Genomic DNA, 15851 nt, shown 5'->3' on the forward strand with positions numbered 1-15851 from the left:
CCAAAGCTGAACTACAGGGTGATTCAAATGTCAGGGCCATCCAGAATATCTTCTGAACAAAAGGATAGTTAGGAAACTTTGTAGAACTCTAAGATGGGTATACCATGACCCCCTTTTCATTGAAATTTCTTGGTCTGAATCCAAGATGGCTGCTACCAAGATAGTTGACAACCACCACCGTTGTGCCAAAAAGAAGATAGTCTAGGTGGCCTTGACTTTTGAATCACTTTGTACACCACTGGAGATAAGCAACATTCAAACTGACAACTGGAAAACTAGAATGATCAACATTGGATTGTCAATTGGCATTGGATGTCTATGCAAGATATATAACTATCAGTTTACAAGATTTAAACGAGACATTCGTCACCATTAGGAAATCATGCAAAAATACATGACTGGATCATTGCTAGAACAAGTATTTTATATAATTATTTATCACAGTATGCACTTGGGTGAGCAAGAAAGTTCCCCTTGTGTATGCTTGTATACCTGTAATGCGAGTATTGGGTAAATGAGGGCTCATGCACACAAGTGTATTATGATGCTGTGTAACCTCAGAGTTGTATGGAGCAATAAATATGGAATACCCATAGAGTTCTATAGGTTTTTTTCTACATTGCGATGCACAATGTATTTAGGCAGTACTATATTCTACCTTAGAAGTATTATTTTATGGGAAAATATATCTGTAATACGCTGCTGACACCATATGGCGGCACTCTGAGTGCCACCAGCTCCATATTCTTTAGCTGTCTGTGCATCCCTTATTTAACTGTAAGTGCTAATTTGGGCAGCACCAATAAAATGACATATAAGATAATTAGTCTTATTTTTAGTGCTAAGATGCCAGAGATGCCAGAATAACCTATGAAGCATTTGATGTGAGCTTTGCCAAAAGAAATATTTATTTTTGAAGGGAGAAAACATAGGCTGAGTTGTATGAAGTTTACCCTCCTTGCTTCCTCCAAGGTTTCTTTTGGCTGCTATATATTAGAAACAGTCATAGTCTTCATTCATTTTCATGGTCTGGGGAGGGAGCTGAGTGTTTTTGCATTAAGTGACTGGCAGCCCTTTAAGCTCTATGCGTTTGAATGGCTTCTCTCTTTTACGTACACAAATTACAGTCAAGAGGACATAAAAATGCAGAACACATTTGCTCAGGACTGACAAACAATCGGTAAGTGTTCCAGATCCTCTGGATAATTTTCTCACTATGTTGAGTAAAATACCCATACGCTAGTGAACTGCTTCCATACACTCTGGCCATCCATTGACCTGCAGCACTTCTATAACATCCTCTCTCTTTTTACAAAGCTTGGATCCTTGTCAAGAGCTGAACAATTCTGTAAAATTCCTTGGCTGGCAATTGTTTGATGGTGAAGTTCCAAGCGCTTTTACTAGCAATGCAGTTTGGAGTCTTCAAAGCAAAGTATTTCTGTAGCTCCTCCAAGAACGACCTACTCACATTCCTTTCGTAAATTTGCTGCAGGTGATTTTGTAAGGATACGATGGATGAGATTGTCAAAAGTTGTGCAATTGCTCTCCATCTTGTACTTCTAAAGAAATATTAAGGGTGTTAGGAAACGGGGGAAAAAATGATACAGTTTCTGTGCTGACAGAAACATACATAAGAGTTTTAGGCCTGGAGATTTCAGGCTAGCGGTCATTTTTCCACATGAATTGGATGCAAAGATATGGCAGTTTTCTGTTTAAAGGATAGCATCGGAAATGACAGATTATTTACATCAGGTTTTAACTCTAAACATTTCTTTAGTATTTTTTATTTTTTTTTGTATGTGACTAATCATAAAAAAAATCCTGAAATATGCCCATTTTTTACATTTGTCACTAGAGCGCGTACGATAAGCTGCCATTTCCTGTTTTCTGCAGCTTTGCTATGTAGACTGGGATAGGGTCAACAGAGTCATGTTAATATCATTAAAGAACAGGAAATTTGACAGATGACACAAATCTATTGTACTGATAGACAAGGTAGGATAATGAAACTGTAAATACAGAGAAGGTCACATCACTGCTAGCACACCTTTGCTACTGTGGGTTTATCCTGACTAGCGAAGGGTTAATAGCTTCAGTCATGTCCAGTTAGGTTAATTAGTCCTGCAGCTGTTAGCTGAGGTATTGGCTGGTGAGTTACAGCTCTGTAAGCCAATCCGTTTCTCCCTGCTCTCTATATATTTCAGTTCTTCCTGGCTGGGAGTTGTCGGTTATATTTCAGTAGTGTTTCTGATCAAGTCCGCTTGCTCAGTACTCCTGTATGTTGTCTGGTTCCTGTGTTTCTGTTTGCTTTGCATTCTCTGTTCTCGTCTTTTATTTGTTGTCAGTTTCTGTTTGTCCCTGCTTTTTCTGTGCTCTGGTTCCCCTCTGACCTTGGACCTGTTCTCGTAAAAGTAGTTGGGTTGTCTCTTTCAGGAAGGGTGCTCTGCTTCGAGGTGGGTTCTGTCAGAGGGGTTCAGAGTGCCCCACTCTTTTGTTACCCCTTGGTTCTGTTAGCTCCTGCATCTAGCCACCCAAGTAGCAAGCATACACAACTGTCCTGACTGCTCCAGTATCTAATCATCTCTTGGTTTTGTCAGCGTGACACTCTGCATGCAGCTCCCTTTCTACTCACTCATCTCTGGTGAGAACTATATCCTATGCTTTCTTGGAGACTGTTTTAGTCTATAAATTTCTGCCTCTTAACTCGCATGTGTGTGTATATCCATCCCTTTGGGATAAGTAGTACATCTAATTGATGAGGATGGCATCTGGTTTGTACATACAATACAGAAGGTATATGTATATCTCTAATATAACTTCCCCACCACCAGATGAAATGCAATATAGCATATGGGTTGTCTTGTAGGGTCACTCATTTTAAAATTATCACCATTTCTCTGGCATATTAGCTTTTTACACCCCACCTCCACACCATTCGCAACCTGATTGGTTGTTTGGATTTACTCATTCATGGTGATTGGTTATTTGAGTTGGCTGATTCACGGTGAATGGTTATTTGGTTTGGCTGATTCACGGTGATTGGTTGTTTAGTTTAGCTCGAGTAGAGGTGGTGTTGAATAGAGATATATGCATTTCTCTGTATTGCAATGGGGGCCATTTTTTAAAAAATAACAGGAAGTGCAGCCATATTGTTTGTCACCTTTGTGTTAACTTCTCAAAAACAGACGGCATACTATCACTTTGTTATTGATTAATCATGCAAACAAAATGGCACATTAACCATCAGTTTCTGAAAAGTTTTCACAATCGTTCTATCAAAGGTTCTGCTTTTTATTAGACATTATGTTTTAATTTCTCACCATCATGAAGAAAAAAGGTTCTTGAAAACATCCAGAGGTGAAAACCCTATACAAACCTAGTCCTGCCATCAGCTAAGAGGTCAATCAGTTTGAGAGATGAGCAAAAATTGTCTTTTGTTTTTGAGATTCAGTATAACTGTCGGGAATCGAGAAGATCGACCAAGTAGACCAATTCCATTTTACGATAATATGTGTAAGATATTCCTAGTCTCCTATCTAATTGTTGAACCAAACACCTAAAGGTGTTGTGCCAAGGTTAAAAGTTATCTCCTTATTAGAGTTGAGCGAACATACTCTGCCGAGCTTGATGCTCGTTCGAGCATTAGCGTATTTGATGGTGCTCGTTACTCGAACGAGCATCAAGCTGTGTTCGACCCCACCCCAGTCTTTGGCTCCTCCCTGCTGTGACGTGCCTGTTTTGGCCCCTTCCAGACGCAGCGCGCGTCATTGGCAAATTTTTTGGCTGGCTGGCGAGAGAGAGAGAACCTAGGAGAAAAAAAAAAAAGCTCGGCACCCGGCGCCTCACATACAAAAATTCTCGAGTCTCCCATTGTAGTCAATGGGGTTCGTTACTCGAGTAGAGCTCTCGAATTTTACGAAAAGCTTGACTCGAATAACACGGACCCGAGCATTTGGGTGCTTGCTCATCTCTACTCCTTATCCAAAGGATAGAGCATAAGTATTTCATCAATGGGGGTCTGACCACTTGAACTCAGTTACCTACATTGTAAATTTGGTGATTCAGTTGTGGCTTTACTGTATCGGAGAGACTTCAGCCAATGATAATTGCCAGTTAATGTGGCTATACACGGGACTACTATTGTCCAAATAGTCGCTTGATAGGAGTAAATGTAAATGGCGGCTGTTCCGTGTAAACATGGCCACCAACCAGGTGATGAGCAAAGATCCGTTCACTAGTTGCTTTGTTTCAGCTTACCTAAAAATAGTCGCTGGTTGATTATTATCTAGTATAAACATGTAATTATTGTCTTTCAAGGGCTCGTCAAAAAGTTTGAACGAAAGTGTGTATTTTTTTCAGCACACACCTCCTAACTTTTTGCACATTTTGCCTTCCCATTTAACCCTCATTGGTTACCTCTAATAACAGATACGACAAGGCTCAAATAAACAAAAAAGGGCCTATTTAGACAAGCCAATTTTTCATTTGAATGGGCGAGTGTCAGTTTGCTCATGCAGCCAGTTTATACTGGCAGATAGATCGTTGGCTTATTTAAACAAAAAATCGTTTAGTTTAGTTTCTTGGCCGGAGGATATACACTGTGATCTGATGCATTGGATTACATGCATTAGATCGCATGGCCGTATTCTCGTGACGTAAAAGCATCTGGCAGGCCAATATAGTGCCAGGAGTTTTTACATCATGCCCAAAAGATAGTCCTGGAACTATCTTTTGAGCCGGAATATGTCAGCTGCTGCATGGACTCCTATGGAAGCCCATGACAGCGGCCGGAGGTGGGAGGGAGTTTAGCAGCGTGGCTGCTAAACTCTCTCCCCCTGCTTTCCTCTCCGCTCGCTCTTTGCAATGGGAAACGGCAGGACAGGGGCGGAGATAAGTGCTGCCCCGTCCCGCCTCCTCCCATTGCTAGCTGTGGAGAAGGGGCAGAGCTAGACTCCGCCCCCTCCCTCATACGCAGTCAGCAATGGGAGGAGGCGGGGTGGTGCTTAGCCCCACCCACTCCTTTTGCAAAGTTCGAGCAGGGAGGAGAGCAGAGGTGAGCCTGCTAAGAGGAGGGGAAAGGGGCGACGGCATGGTAGCCTTGGCTGGGCCCATGCCGTGTGAACGGATCACAAATGTTAGATTTTTGCGCCCGTTTAGGAGCTTTAACACCACAGATGGTAGCGTTAATCGGCCAGGCGTGAAAACAGTCCTTATACGCTCGTGGGAAAGAGCCCTAAGAGTGAGAATGACTGAACAATCGGTATTTAAACTGAACAATTACTGAACAAGCCAACGATGACTGTTAGCCCTGCATAAAATCAATGCCCAACAAAAAGTGAACGATCATCGTTTGGTTGTTGGCTGCATTCAGACTTTTATTATTGTTCACTTTTGCTCATTTGAACGATAATCGTTTATACGCTTTAACAATTATTTTGTGAGACTATTGCGGTATTAGTTGTCCCATGCAAAACCACTCAGAATGTGCCCGAGTGAATGAGCTGATGATGTCATCACCAGCTTGTTGGCGCTTGGGTAGAGTGTTTAGACTGCACCATTAGAGCACCAAATATGTATTTTGTTTTTTTCCATTGTTCACTTAAAGTACACATTAAAGTGCATCTCACATAGCCTAATTACTGTAAGAAAGTTTTTTGGGTTTTTTTTCAAATAATTTAAATGTAAAAATTTCCATTTTAGCATTTGTTTCCAACGCACACAGAAATAACTGCGACCTGCTGCTTGGTAGTTATTTTTTAAAATTATTATTATAGAACAAAACTAAGGCTGAAGAACTAGCATGAACAAGGTCTTACATAATAAGAACAAAATTTAGAGTTCCGAGGTGTGGAAAGATAGATTTATGGATGAAGTCATGTTAACGGCTTGTAAAGTGAAAAATAAAGATTTTTTTCCCCCCCTGTCTACAATGTTTTTTCTTTTTTACGTCTCATGTAGAGTTCAGTACTTGCCATTCGCATATGTTCTTTGCGCTCACATTTCTTAGAGAGTAGGAAATATGTCAATCATCAAAGTATTTCCACAGTTTGTTTCCAAATAGCCCGAGTTGCTCCTTTACAAATGCAGAGATCCATCAGCAGCCCCGGAGAGTGTGGCGGTCATTAAAATAGTTTTACTTATGTTACCAGTGTAGTCGTACAGGAGTCAGCGAAACACAAGAGCACTCTGTGACATGGACTCATGTTCTCGTAAGATATTTTATGGCTTTACCTGTGCACTTTATATTTCCTTTGCTGCATAAAAATGGATTCTGAAATATGAATGGATAAACGAGACGTGGAATGACTGGCTGAACGTCTGAAGCCGGAAAGGTAGAAAAATAAATATGAAGTATAAAATCAGTCATTTCCACTTGAAACAGAAAGTTTGCTGTCACTTTGCCAAGGAAAATACAGAGGATGTTGTGTTTAAGGAACAGAAATCTACTTTTTTTTTCGGGGCAGAAATACCTTTACTGTGAATAAGAGTGCGATTGTCGTGTTCGCGTAATACATGAAGGAGAAATAATTATCTATTTGAAGATGATAGTAAAGCAGTGTTAATTAAAATCACACCATGAAGGAAAATATATTGATGATCCTAAACTGTAAGAGCAGCAAAGGGATATTTCATGTACATATATAAAACAGTTTTGTGATAATTTAAGGGATTGTCCTATTAAGCAAGAAAGTCCAACCTTTGGGACACCCACCAATCCGAGATTTCAGCCCCATCATATTCTGGAGTATGAGTAGTTGAGGACACTCATATGTATTTTTCAACTCCAGTCACTTCAATGGCATGGCTGGAGTTAGCCAAGTGCTTGAGGTTGGCTCTCCCAGCATTCCCATTGAAGTAAATGGAAAAGAGATGCACATGCACATCCTCCACCGTCCACATTTTGGGACGCAGCAGGACTAAATTCTTGGGATCAGTCGGAATCCCAGCAGTTAACCATCACCAATTAACAAATTATCTCCTATCCCGTGGATAGCTGAGAAAAGGGTTGTCCCAACACCATTATGGCCCGGGACTATTATCGTTTAGAATTTTGTGCTCCCATGGGAATTTGAATGATATTCATAGTCACCAAGCAGCACCACTGGGACGAGTGTCGGGCATAATTTGCCAGACATGATCCTTTTACATGGGATGAGCTAAGTTAAGAGATATGAGATAAAGTGGGTAAGGTGGATGAATAATTGATGTCATCTGTAGCTACCCCTACACACAACTCAAGTGGATGAATCATACCAGGGTTGTCTAGGACCCATTCACTTCCCCAACATAGTAAAGGATATACATATTCGGCTAAAGGTACCCTTACATAGAGCAATTACCACTTGAATATTTGCTTGAAACAAGGATTTTTGGTGATAGTCATCCCATGTACACACAGCCACTGATAGGGCGTCGAGCAAAGAAATAACTCACTATTCGCTTTGTTTTAGCTCAGTGTAAATAGGAATCGTCCAGTCTATGAATATCGGCCCATTTGCAGTGAATGGAGGCGGGTGGCCAGAAAAGATCTCCTGCCTGCTCCGCTTCCATTCACTGAATGACCAAGGCTCTTGTGTGAACGCACTTGAGCAACAGTCATTGGGGCGGCTGTTGGGCATTTATGTGCCCAATAGCTGTCCTGTGTAAAGGGACCTAAAAGAATTCATTTTATAGGCAATGACTGATTGGGTGGGTGGGTGGGGTGTCAGACTACTAGGGAACCCTCTAATCTTAAGTTTCGGTGTTCCTGTATATCTCAGTCACAATATTAGGGAGTGACCATACATGTACAGTATGGTCGGTCTGTCCTCTATTATTGTTGTTAACTTACTTAGGGCCCATGCCCATGACCTTCCTTTCACTGCGAATCATGTGTGGGTTCTGCGTGATACGCGATGAATGGAGTCAATGAACTTTCATTGTTCCATGCACACTGGCGTGTGGACACTGTATATCAATACGCAAGAGAAATAAATCACAGCATGCTCTATGTCTCTGTGTACGTACGTATTGTGAGCCCTATACCCTTGTATGGGCTGCATATGATATGCCATACGCAATACATTTTCATATGCATCCCCGCTCTCAATAGATTGGGGAATTTAAATTAAATTTAGAAAATAACACTGCGCATGTCCATGAGTATGTGATTTGTAGGCATGCAGTGCCCTGTGTCTCTCTGCTGGCAGCATGTATAGCCGCCGCATATGTAAACCGCTGAGGGGATTCCCACACAATTGTACGCATATGACTGTGGGCATGAGCGTTTAATTGTAGATGAAATATCACTGTGCTGGCACTCATATGTGTATGTCTAGCTTGACCTTCCATCTAATCTCTGTATTCCACCTACTTTCTCACTTTGACTCATTTTCGGAGCCTTCCTTGACCTAAATATCAAGCACCAATTTTGCAAAAAATATTAAAATAAAAAGGAAGAATGCAAATTCCCTACAGCCATTACCCTTGTCAGATTCAGACCCATAGAGTCTCCACAGTCACTCGTGAGCCCATTTCATTCTGTAGAATATCGGAACACTATAACAAGGGAAGTAGGATTCTATGGTTTTACAGGAAACTATAATTCACAAATAGTCTCCAAGAAAAAACAATCCTAACATACAGCTTCTCTGCAGGTCTGTATCTCCATGGTAATAGACAACTAACCCTGTGTAAACCTTAGGCTCCTTTTACACTGGATGATTGTCAAGTGCTTAGGTGCCCAACAGTCAACCCAATGATATTATCGCTTCTGTGCTTTTACACAGGAACAATAATCGCTCACTGAATGGAGGTGGGGCGGACAGCAGATCTCTTCCAGCCACCCACCGCCATTCAGTTGTTCATAGATGAAGGACTAAAGCAGGCAGATCATCTTTCAGTTTATGCAGGTGTAAAAATCAGACTAACAGTAAATGAAAGAATTATTGTTTAGCCATTGGCAACTATTGCATGATCCAGAGATGAAAGAATCGTTTTGTGCATAATGGCCCTTAGGCTGGATTGAAACGAGCATATATCGGCCATGTTTTCACGCCCGGCTGATATACGCTGCCCCTCTAATACATTGGTTTACAATGCATCAGTTCATATGGGCGTATTTCCGTGGCGAAAAAGCATGTCTCCTGTGGGAGCCTATGACAGCTGTCTGCTAAACTCCCACCCCCTTCCCTCCGCCACTTGCCAGTTGTTTACAGTAGGAGGAGCTTATTGCTAAGCCCCACCCCATCTTCACCTCCCATTGCTGGTTGCCAGCAAGGGGTAGAGAGGGGGCGAGAGCTTAGCATACTAGCTCCTGCCCTGTTCTGCCCCCTTCGCTTGCAGAAAGCGGCGAGGTGGAGGGAAGGGGGAGACAGCATTGCGGGCTCGGCGTATATGCGCTGTGCCATCTGAACAGGCGCACAAAAGTAAGATTTGTGCGCCCATTCACGCGTTTTTACGCTAGTGGTGGGCGAACGCAAAAACGCATATGCCCGTGTGAATCCAGGCTTAAGGTGCGTTTAAATATAACAATTCATGTTCACAAAAATCGTTAAAATTTGCAAAAGTGAATGATAATTGTTAATTTTAAATGCAAGCCAACGAACTAACAATGAATGAGAATCATTCACTTTAAGTTTGTCATTCAGTTTCAGCCAATATGATGATAGTTGGCTCTTTCACTTATCGTTGCGTTTAAACACTGAACGAGAAGCGAACGATTCTTAACGATGATCCGCCTGTTAACAATTCGGTCACTCATTCGTTCAAAGAGAATTGGCTTGTCTAAAAGGAGCACAAGTCTGTTGAATCCATCACTTAATTCTTGCCAATCTGCTTAAATGTATGTTAGAAGGAATTGAAGGAAGTCCATCAGCTCATTTTAGCATTACCAGGTAGTGCCCTCAGAGGTTGTGGGGTTCATAGCTTAAACTAAATGTACTGTACCCTTCTTTTTCATAGACTGTCAATTTGCTGGATATATTATACTAACTTCTGTTAGTCGGATTGTCCATTTTTCACCTGAACTTGTCTGGCCTCTCTTCTCAGTCTTTAGTAAAATGCACCCTTCTTGCTGATCATGCTGCAGTTTTCTTACACCGCGGGTTTGAATGGGGTTTTGTAGCCCACATGAGTATGTTTACAGCCAAAAACTTGTCCCGTGTTGGAAGATCAGCAACACTTTTTTTGGCAGCCTTCCGATCTTTCATAATAGACTCCAATCCAGTTATTTGCTCTAAATATAGGGCTCATAAACCTTCTGTAAACTGACCATGTGCAGAAACACAAAGTTTCAGAACATTCGCCCAAAAGGTTTTCATTAAAAAGTTTCTTATTTTTTTTAATCTTAAATATAACAGAAGAAAGTAGGAGAATGGGCGAAATCTTCAGAACTCGGATTCCTATGTGTACTGCTTGACTTCACTGGACCACTATGCTTCGTGACATTGCCACCGCATACTGCGAATTCAGGCTTGGTTTTTAAAGCTAAACTTCCATCTGTAGACACGTATACTAGTATTTTGGACTTCAAATTGCTAAGCAGATCAGCTTGCTGCGTGTTAAAGTACAATAGTATAATCTCAGAGATACCTAGTGAGTAAGTATGGCGGTCCATACACATTAGACTTAGCGGTCAGCTGAATGAGTGTTTGGCCATTTCGCGTGGCACCTCCAGACACACATGCTCGGTTGAGCAAACGTATTCTGAATGTAGAGAGTGGAGCCACCTTTTGCAATGACTTACCTCTCAGAGAGCAAAAAGGATCCTCATCTCCACTGACATATGCTTGCAGGAGAGAAATGTGAGGCCCCACATATTAGATTTTTCTCTGGACCTGACGAAATCAGTAGCATTCGGCTTTCTACATCTAATGTGTATGGCCAACCTTGGACATTGACTCGCACTTTAACCATGTGCTGCAAATAGTATTTTTGTGAAAATCCCTACTCTTTGAAACCACGTTGTCAGTCAATTTGAATGAATGCAATTAGAAGTATAGGGGGAAAAAAAGATAATCAAATAGGACAGAGGAAAAAAAAAACTCTTTGGGTGAATTTATTTACCATTGCCTTCTTAATGGACATCAAAAATAACAGATGACCAGCTTCAAAATTGGTGGTTGTGTCTCCAACAGAGGAAAAATAAAAACAAACAAAGCAAAAACATAAAATTACAATACAATAGACATGCACAATGCATGATAACTACAATGTAATAAATACTTTACAAAAATATCGGAGTATTTGTAAACAGCAATAACAGATGAGCCCCACGTTCTCTTCAAATAATCTCTTCTTTTAAACTCCATTTCCTTGATGCTTACCCAAAAATAAAAAATAAAATGTGAGGCCTAAACACCAAAAATAATGCAAAACAAGACAAAAAACACTGAATATACTGTCTTTTTGAGAAAGTGCCACTTTTCTTAATATTTTTAGTCCCTGAAAAAGAAGTCACATGTAATGAGCGACCCTGAATTCCCCCACTTTAATAACCTTGGTGTCTATTTTGAGAAAAGGTAGCGTGCTATAGGTCACTATAATGGGAAGGCTTTTCATTGAAAAACAATATAATTAAAAGAACCCTTTATTTTTCCTTCACTTATTTTCTGGTTTTAAATCCTCTTCTCGTAAGTCGAAAACGTGGATGTTTACCCTGATCATATCCAAAAGTAAGGAAAGCTCCATTGAAGATCGGTAAACCTAAAACTTAAAGAGTACCTGCACTTTCACTTTCGGAGTGCTTTGGCTCTGTTGGTCATTTTTGGCTCCTTCCGGCAGCAGAAAATGACTTGTATAGCGCTATATGGGACCGTCTTCAGCTGCCGGAAGGAGCTGAAAGTGACCAACGGAGAAGAAGGACTCCAAAGGTGAAAGTGTAGCTACTCTTTAAGAGTTAGGAGTAACTGTCATAAAAAGTACATTTTTCATGACTGTTTCAGAACAAGTGGGTTTGACAGACATGACTGGGAGAGGAAGGATATTTTACCACAAATAACAGTTTTCCTATCCGGTAATTCATTGTAAAAACGGTTGAGGTCGATCTCTGGCTTGTTTATGGTAACCAATCAAATATGTTATTTTAACCCATTAAATTACTCAGATCTTTTTTTCCTTGTTTTCTGATCCCTACTTTTCACAAGCCATCACTTTATTTTTCTGTCAACATGGCTGCAGGATAAGTTGTATTTAATAGTTCTATTTAATGTACTAAAAAATGTTTCAATACATTATAAAGTGGGGTGAAAAAAAAATTACAATTGCACCAATGTTTTTTTTTTTGTTTTTTTACAGCGTTCAAAGTGCAGCAAACTGACATGTTAACTTTATTCCACGAGTCTAAAAACCTGAATACATTTGGCATCACCACATTTGTAATGTATTACTACTTCTGAAAAAAAAGAAAAACCTTTTAAAATGTTCTATTGATTCTGGGTTAAAATATATTTGATCTGACAGCCATAATTTAATTGGTCATTATAAGCAACGCCACTGTTTTTAGGACTCTCCACCATTTTTTATTTCATTTCATGGTATATGGAAATAAATGGAACATTTTTAAAGGGATTGTCCGAGATTCAGCTTCTTTATAAAAGCAGGTCTCCCATGTGCAAAACATAAGAGCTTATTCACACCCCCCCACTTGTCCCTAGCCAGCGGCTCCGGGCCTGACGCAATGTTTATATGCTGCAGTCACTGTGTGCCATACCGTAAACAGAATGCTGCAACCAATGACAGAACTCAACAATCATCGCTGAGCTCTGTCATTGGCTGGAGTAGCGGGTTTGCGTGACATCACAGGCAATGTATAAACATGGCGTCAGCTGGGAGACCCGAAGCAGCCGGCTGGGGATAAGTGGGGATCAGCAAGTATGAGCTCTTTACTATGTTTTACACATGAGACCCGGTTTTACAGAGAAGCTGTATCTTGGATAACCTCTTTAAAAGGATTTGTGACCTCAACAGAAGCCTGAAAAAAAACTGCGTTGTCTAGTTTGGACAAACACATCCATTCTATTGATTTCAATGGGGACTATGTAGATTTATCACCCCCAATTTTCCCCTTAACACTTAAAGGTCAGCCAGTTATGCAAATTATACTTTTATAGTTAAATGATGAGCAGTTGCCAGATTCCCAAGTAGTATTGGGTTGAGCAAAAAATTCGGAGGCGAGATTGGAAGGAAGGTTGGATTTTAAATGCCTACGGTATATTAGCCCAGTTATGCACAGAGGCAAGGAGCTTTATGGGCCGTTTAGTCCCTAAAGCTAGGGCTACCAATGATAAATCTCTGACTTAAGGACTACCTGGCCACTGCAGCAGCATCACAAGCCAACTCTGCAGCAGTTAGCAATGGTAGGTCATCAGATTACCACCACCAAACGCTGTTAATGTCTTCTGCACAGAGCTCCAGCTTTAACATGGTTGATATAAGCAAAATTTAATTAAGTAAATAATTCACGGAATCCAGATTAAAAATGGGTATCTGCCAAATTTTTTTTTATAGAGATGCCTAGGGTAATCTAGATACAGACACGTATCCGACTTTTAACAAACAAGGTAGGTATTTGCACTAGTCTTGTACATCACAAAGCACACAAGACTAGCATTAAAATGGTGACTCCGTCCTGCTATAAATATCTTTCCACCATGACAAGTATCTAGAATTCTTGAGCTTCTTGGAACTGTTTTAAATAGTCTTCTTCCGAGGGGTTCTCCGTGCATTTCTGTCCATTGTTTGGAGGTCGCACCTCATTATACCGACTCCAGTCACCTTTGCACATGATCCATGGTAATATGTCTACTTTGTAGTGTAGTTCTGCAGAAAACTCTATGCTGATCAGATTTGGGGTGCCTGCACCTTTACCCCTCGTGATTAATTGCATGCTGTCATCAAAGCAACAGTGCTGGGCAGCTAGAGTTGTGCTCTCCAAAGAAAGCATTGACCGTATGCAGTATCTTGCTGTTGGCTTGTAAATCTCAAGTTTCTCTTTCGGACCACTTGCATCCTTCCAACGAAATTCCTTCCTTTTAATACGGTCATATATATCTGCGGTGCTGTAGGCTACTTCTGTAGGGTAAGAACAAGGACAGCTTGGAAGATCATTGGCTACTTTGTGCATATACTTCTTGAGGAATTCACTTTTGCAGTTCATCCAACGTTCACAACTATCCGTATCTAGGAACAGAAGAAGAAAGTGATTATAGTTGCTAGCTTGACCTGTAGAGGGACACAATAGATAATTGTCAGATGTCCTACTAGTACCAACCTAAGAAACAATTGGAGAAAGTGCCGATACAAAGTCAAGGGTTCCAGGAATATGAAGGAGTTATTCTTTATAGGCAACACATTCCTTCACATCTCTGGTGACCCTCAATTTTGTATCAGCAGCACAAAATGTATCTTATTTTTCTATTTTGGTCTCTTAAATGTTGCAAAGAGGACCTCACTGCTCCAGACCAGGAGTTGGCAGCAGCACCAACAATCTAATTCAATGATAATCTTGAATCCTCAACTTAAGGCCTCCTTCCCACGAGCGTGACGGGCTCCGCCGCGTAATATTCCGCAGTGAAGCCCGTCACGGCGCCCCCCAGAGACCCCATACTTACCAGCGGAAGATCGCGTGAAGACGCTTCCCCGCCCACCGCCGTTGCGTCATGTGACACGCCCACCGCGTCACATGACGCGGCCGGCCGTGTCACGTGACGCGCCGGCCGCGTCATATGACGCGCGGCGGTAGGCGGGGAAGCGTTTTTTCACGCTATCTTCCGCTGGTTGCAGCGGGAGATATCGTGAACGGACGGCTTCCATTGACTGCAATGGAAGCCGTCAGCGCGTACACCCGCAGCAAATAGAACATGCTGCGGGTGAGAACGGGAGATTTCACGGTGCGTAATTCCGCGGTGGAATTACGCATCGTGAGCATTGTGCTATTAGGTTCAATAGAACCTAATAGCAGGGGGCAACGCAGCGGATTTTAGCCGCGGAATTATGCGGCGTAAATCCGTTCGTGGGAAGGAGGCCTAAAGGTTTGTCCCACTTCTAGTCGTTTTGCTGCAGGAAGCAAACAGCTCCATTCATTGTGCAGCGGCCCAGGGTGGTACTGCAGGCTGAGTTCTATTGAAGCGAATAGGAGTCAGCCTGCAGTACTAACCCAGGCCACTATGCAATATATGGAGCGGCCTACTTTCTGCAGCAAAACAGCTAGAAGTGTGATAAACCCTTTAGTGGCCACTAGAACTCTATTCCTTGAATTCTTAACCTATACCAGTAAACAATATCATATGGTAAGATGTAAAAAAATAACTTAGGGTAGTCTGGTTTAGAAAATCAGTTTTCAATAGAGCCCTGTTCAGGACTCACATCAATTAGTCAGAGAGAAAAGTCCATGCTTACACAAATAGCCCATTGATTGTAATGGGCACTGTGTAATATTATTACACTACATTGGCACTACAGGATGACTGTAATCTGTGAAGGAACTTGGCAACGAGTATTCAGTTTATTGTTGGGGGGTTCCTGCAGTGGGACACTGATCAGCTTAACATCAGGGATGGTCCAAAGCTAGTACCCCCTGTAACAACGCTATAGCACTTACCAACTCCAAACAACTTTGTAGCATTAAATTCTTCACTCCCTGCGAGGAGACTCACTTCTGTCGCTGCTGTTCTAAATGTGTCTTCAATTCCTAGAGAAAAAAAAATAAAAGTCTGCTAATAAATGGCAGCTACGGCCTTTTTTGTAGAACGCGCACATACAAATCTGATTTGCACACAAGTATTTGCAGGTGGTTTGAAGAGATCAAAGCAGGTGGTAAAGCATGGCTTTTATTGAGTAAGGGGCACAAGGTTATTTAGAACAAACACTAA

At 41.4% G+C, this 15851-nt stretch overlaps 1 protein-coding gene across 2 annotated transcripts in view; it reads right to left on the minus strand.

The window, feature by feature from the left end:
* Positions 1-11022: 11022 nt before the first annotated feature.
* ISM1 (isthmin 1) overlaps positions 11023-15851 on the minus strand; it is a 68910-nt gene continuing 64081 nt past the window's right edge. For both annotated transcript variants that reach the window (XM_066595632.1, XM_066595633.1), the window contains exons 5-6: positions 15581-15670; positions 11023-14160 (exon numbers count right to left, since the gene is read on the minus strand). In XM_066595632.1, coding sequence (XP_066451729.1) covers positions 13643-14160; positions 15581-15670 — 608 coding nt within the window. In that variant the 3' untranslated portion in view covers positions 11023-13642. The remainder of the gene's footprint in view (positions 14161-15580; positions 15671-15851) is intronic.

The sequence above is a fragment of the Eleutherodactylus coqui genome, chromosome 3 (assembly GCF_035609145.1).
Source record: "Eleutherodactylus coqui strain aEleCoq1 chromosome 3, aEleCoq1.hap1, whole genome shotgun sequence".
Classification (NCBI taxonomy): Eukaryota; Metazoa; Chordata; class Amphibia; order Anura; family Eleutherodactylidae; genus Eleutherodactylus; species Eleutherodactylus coqui.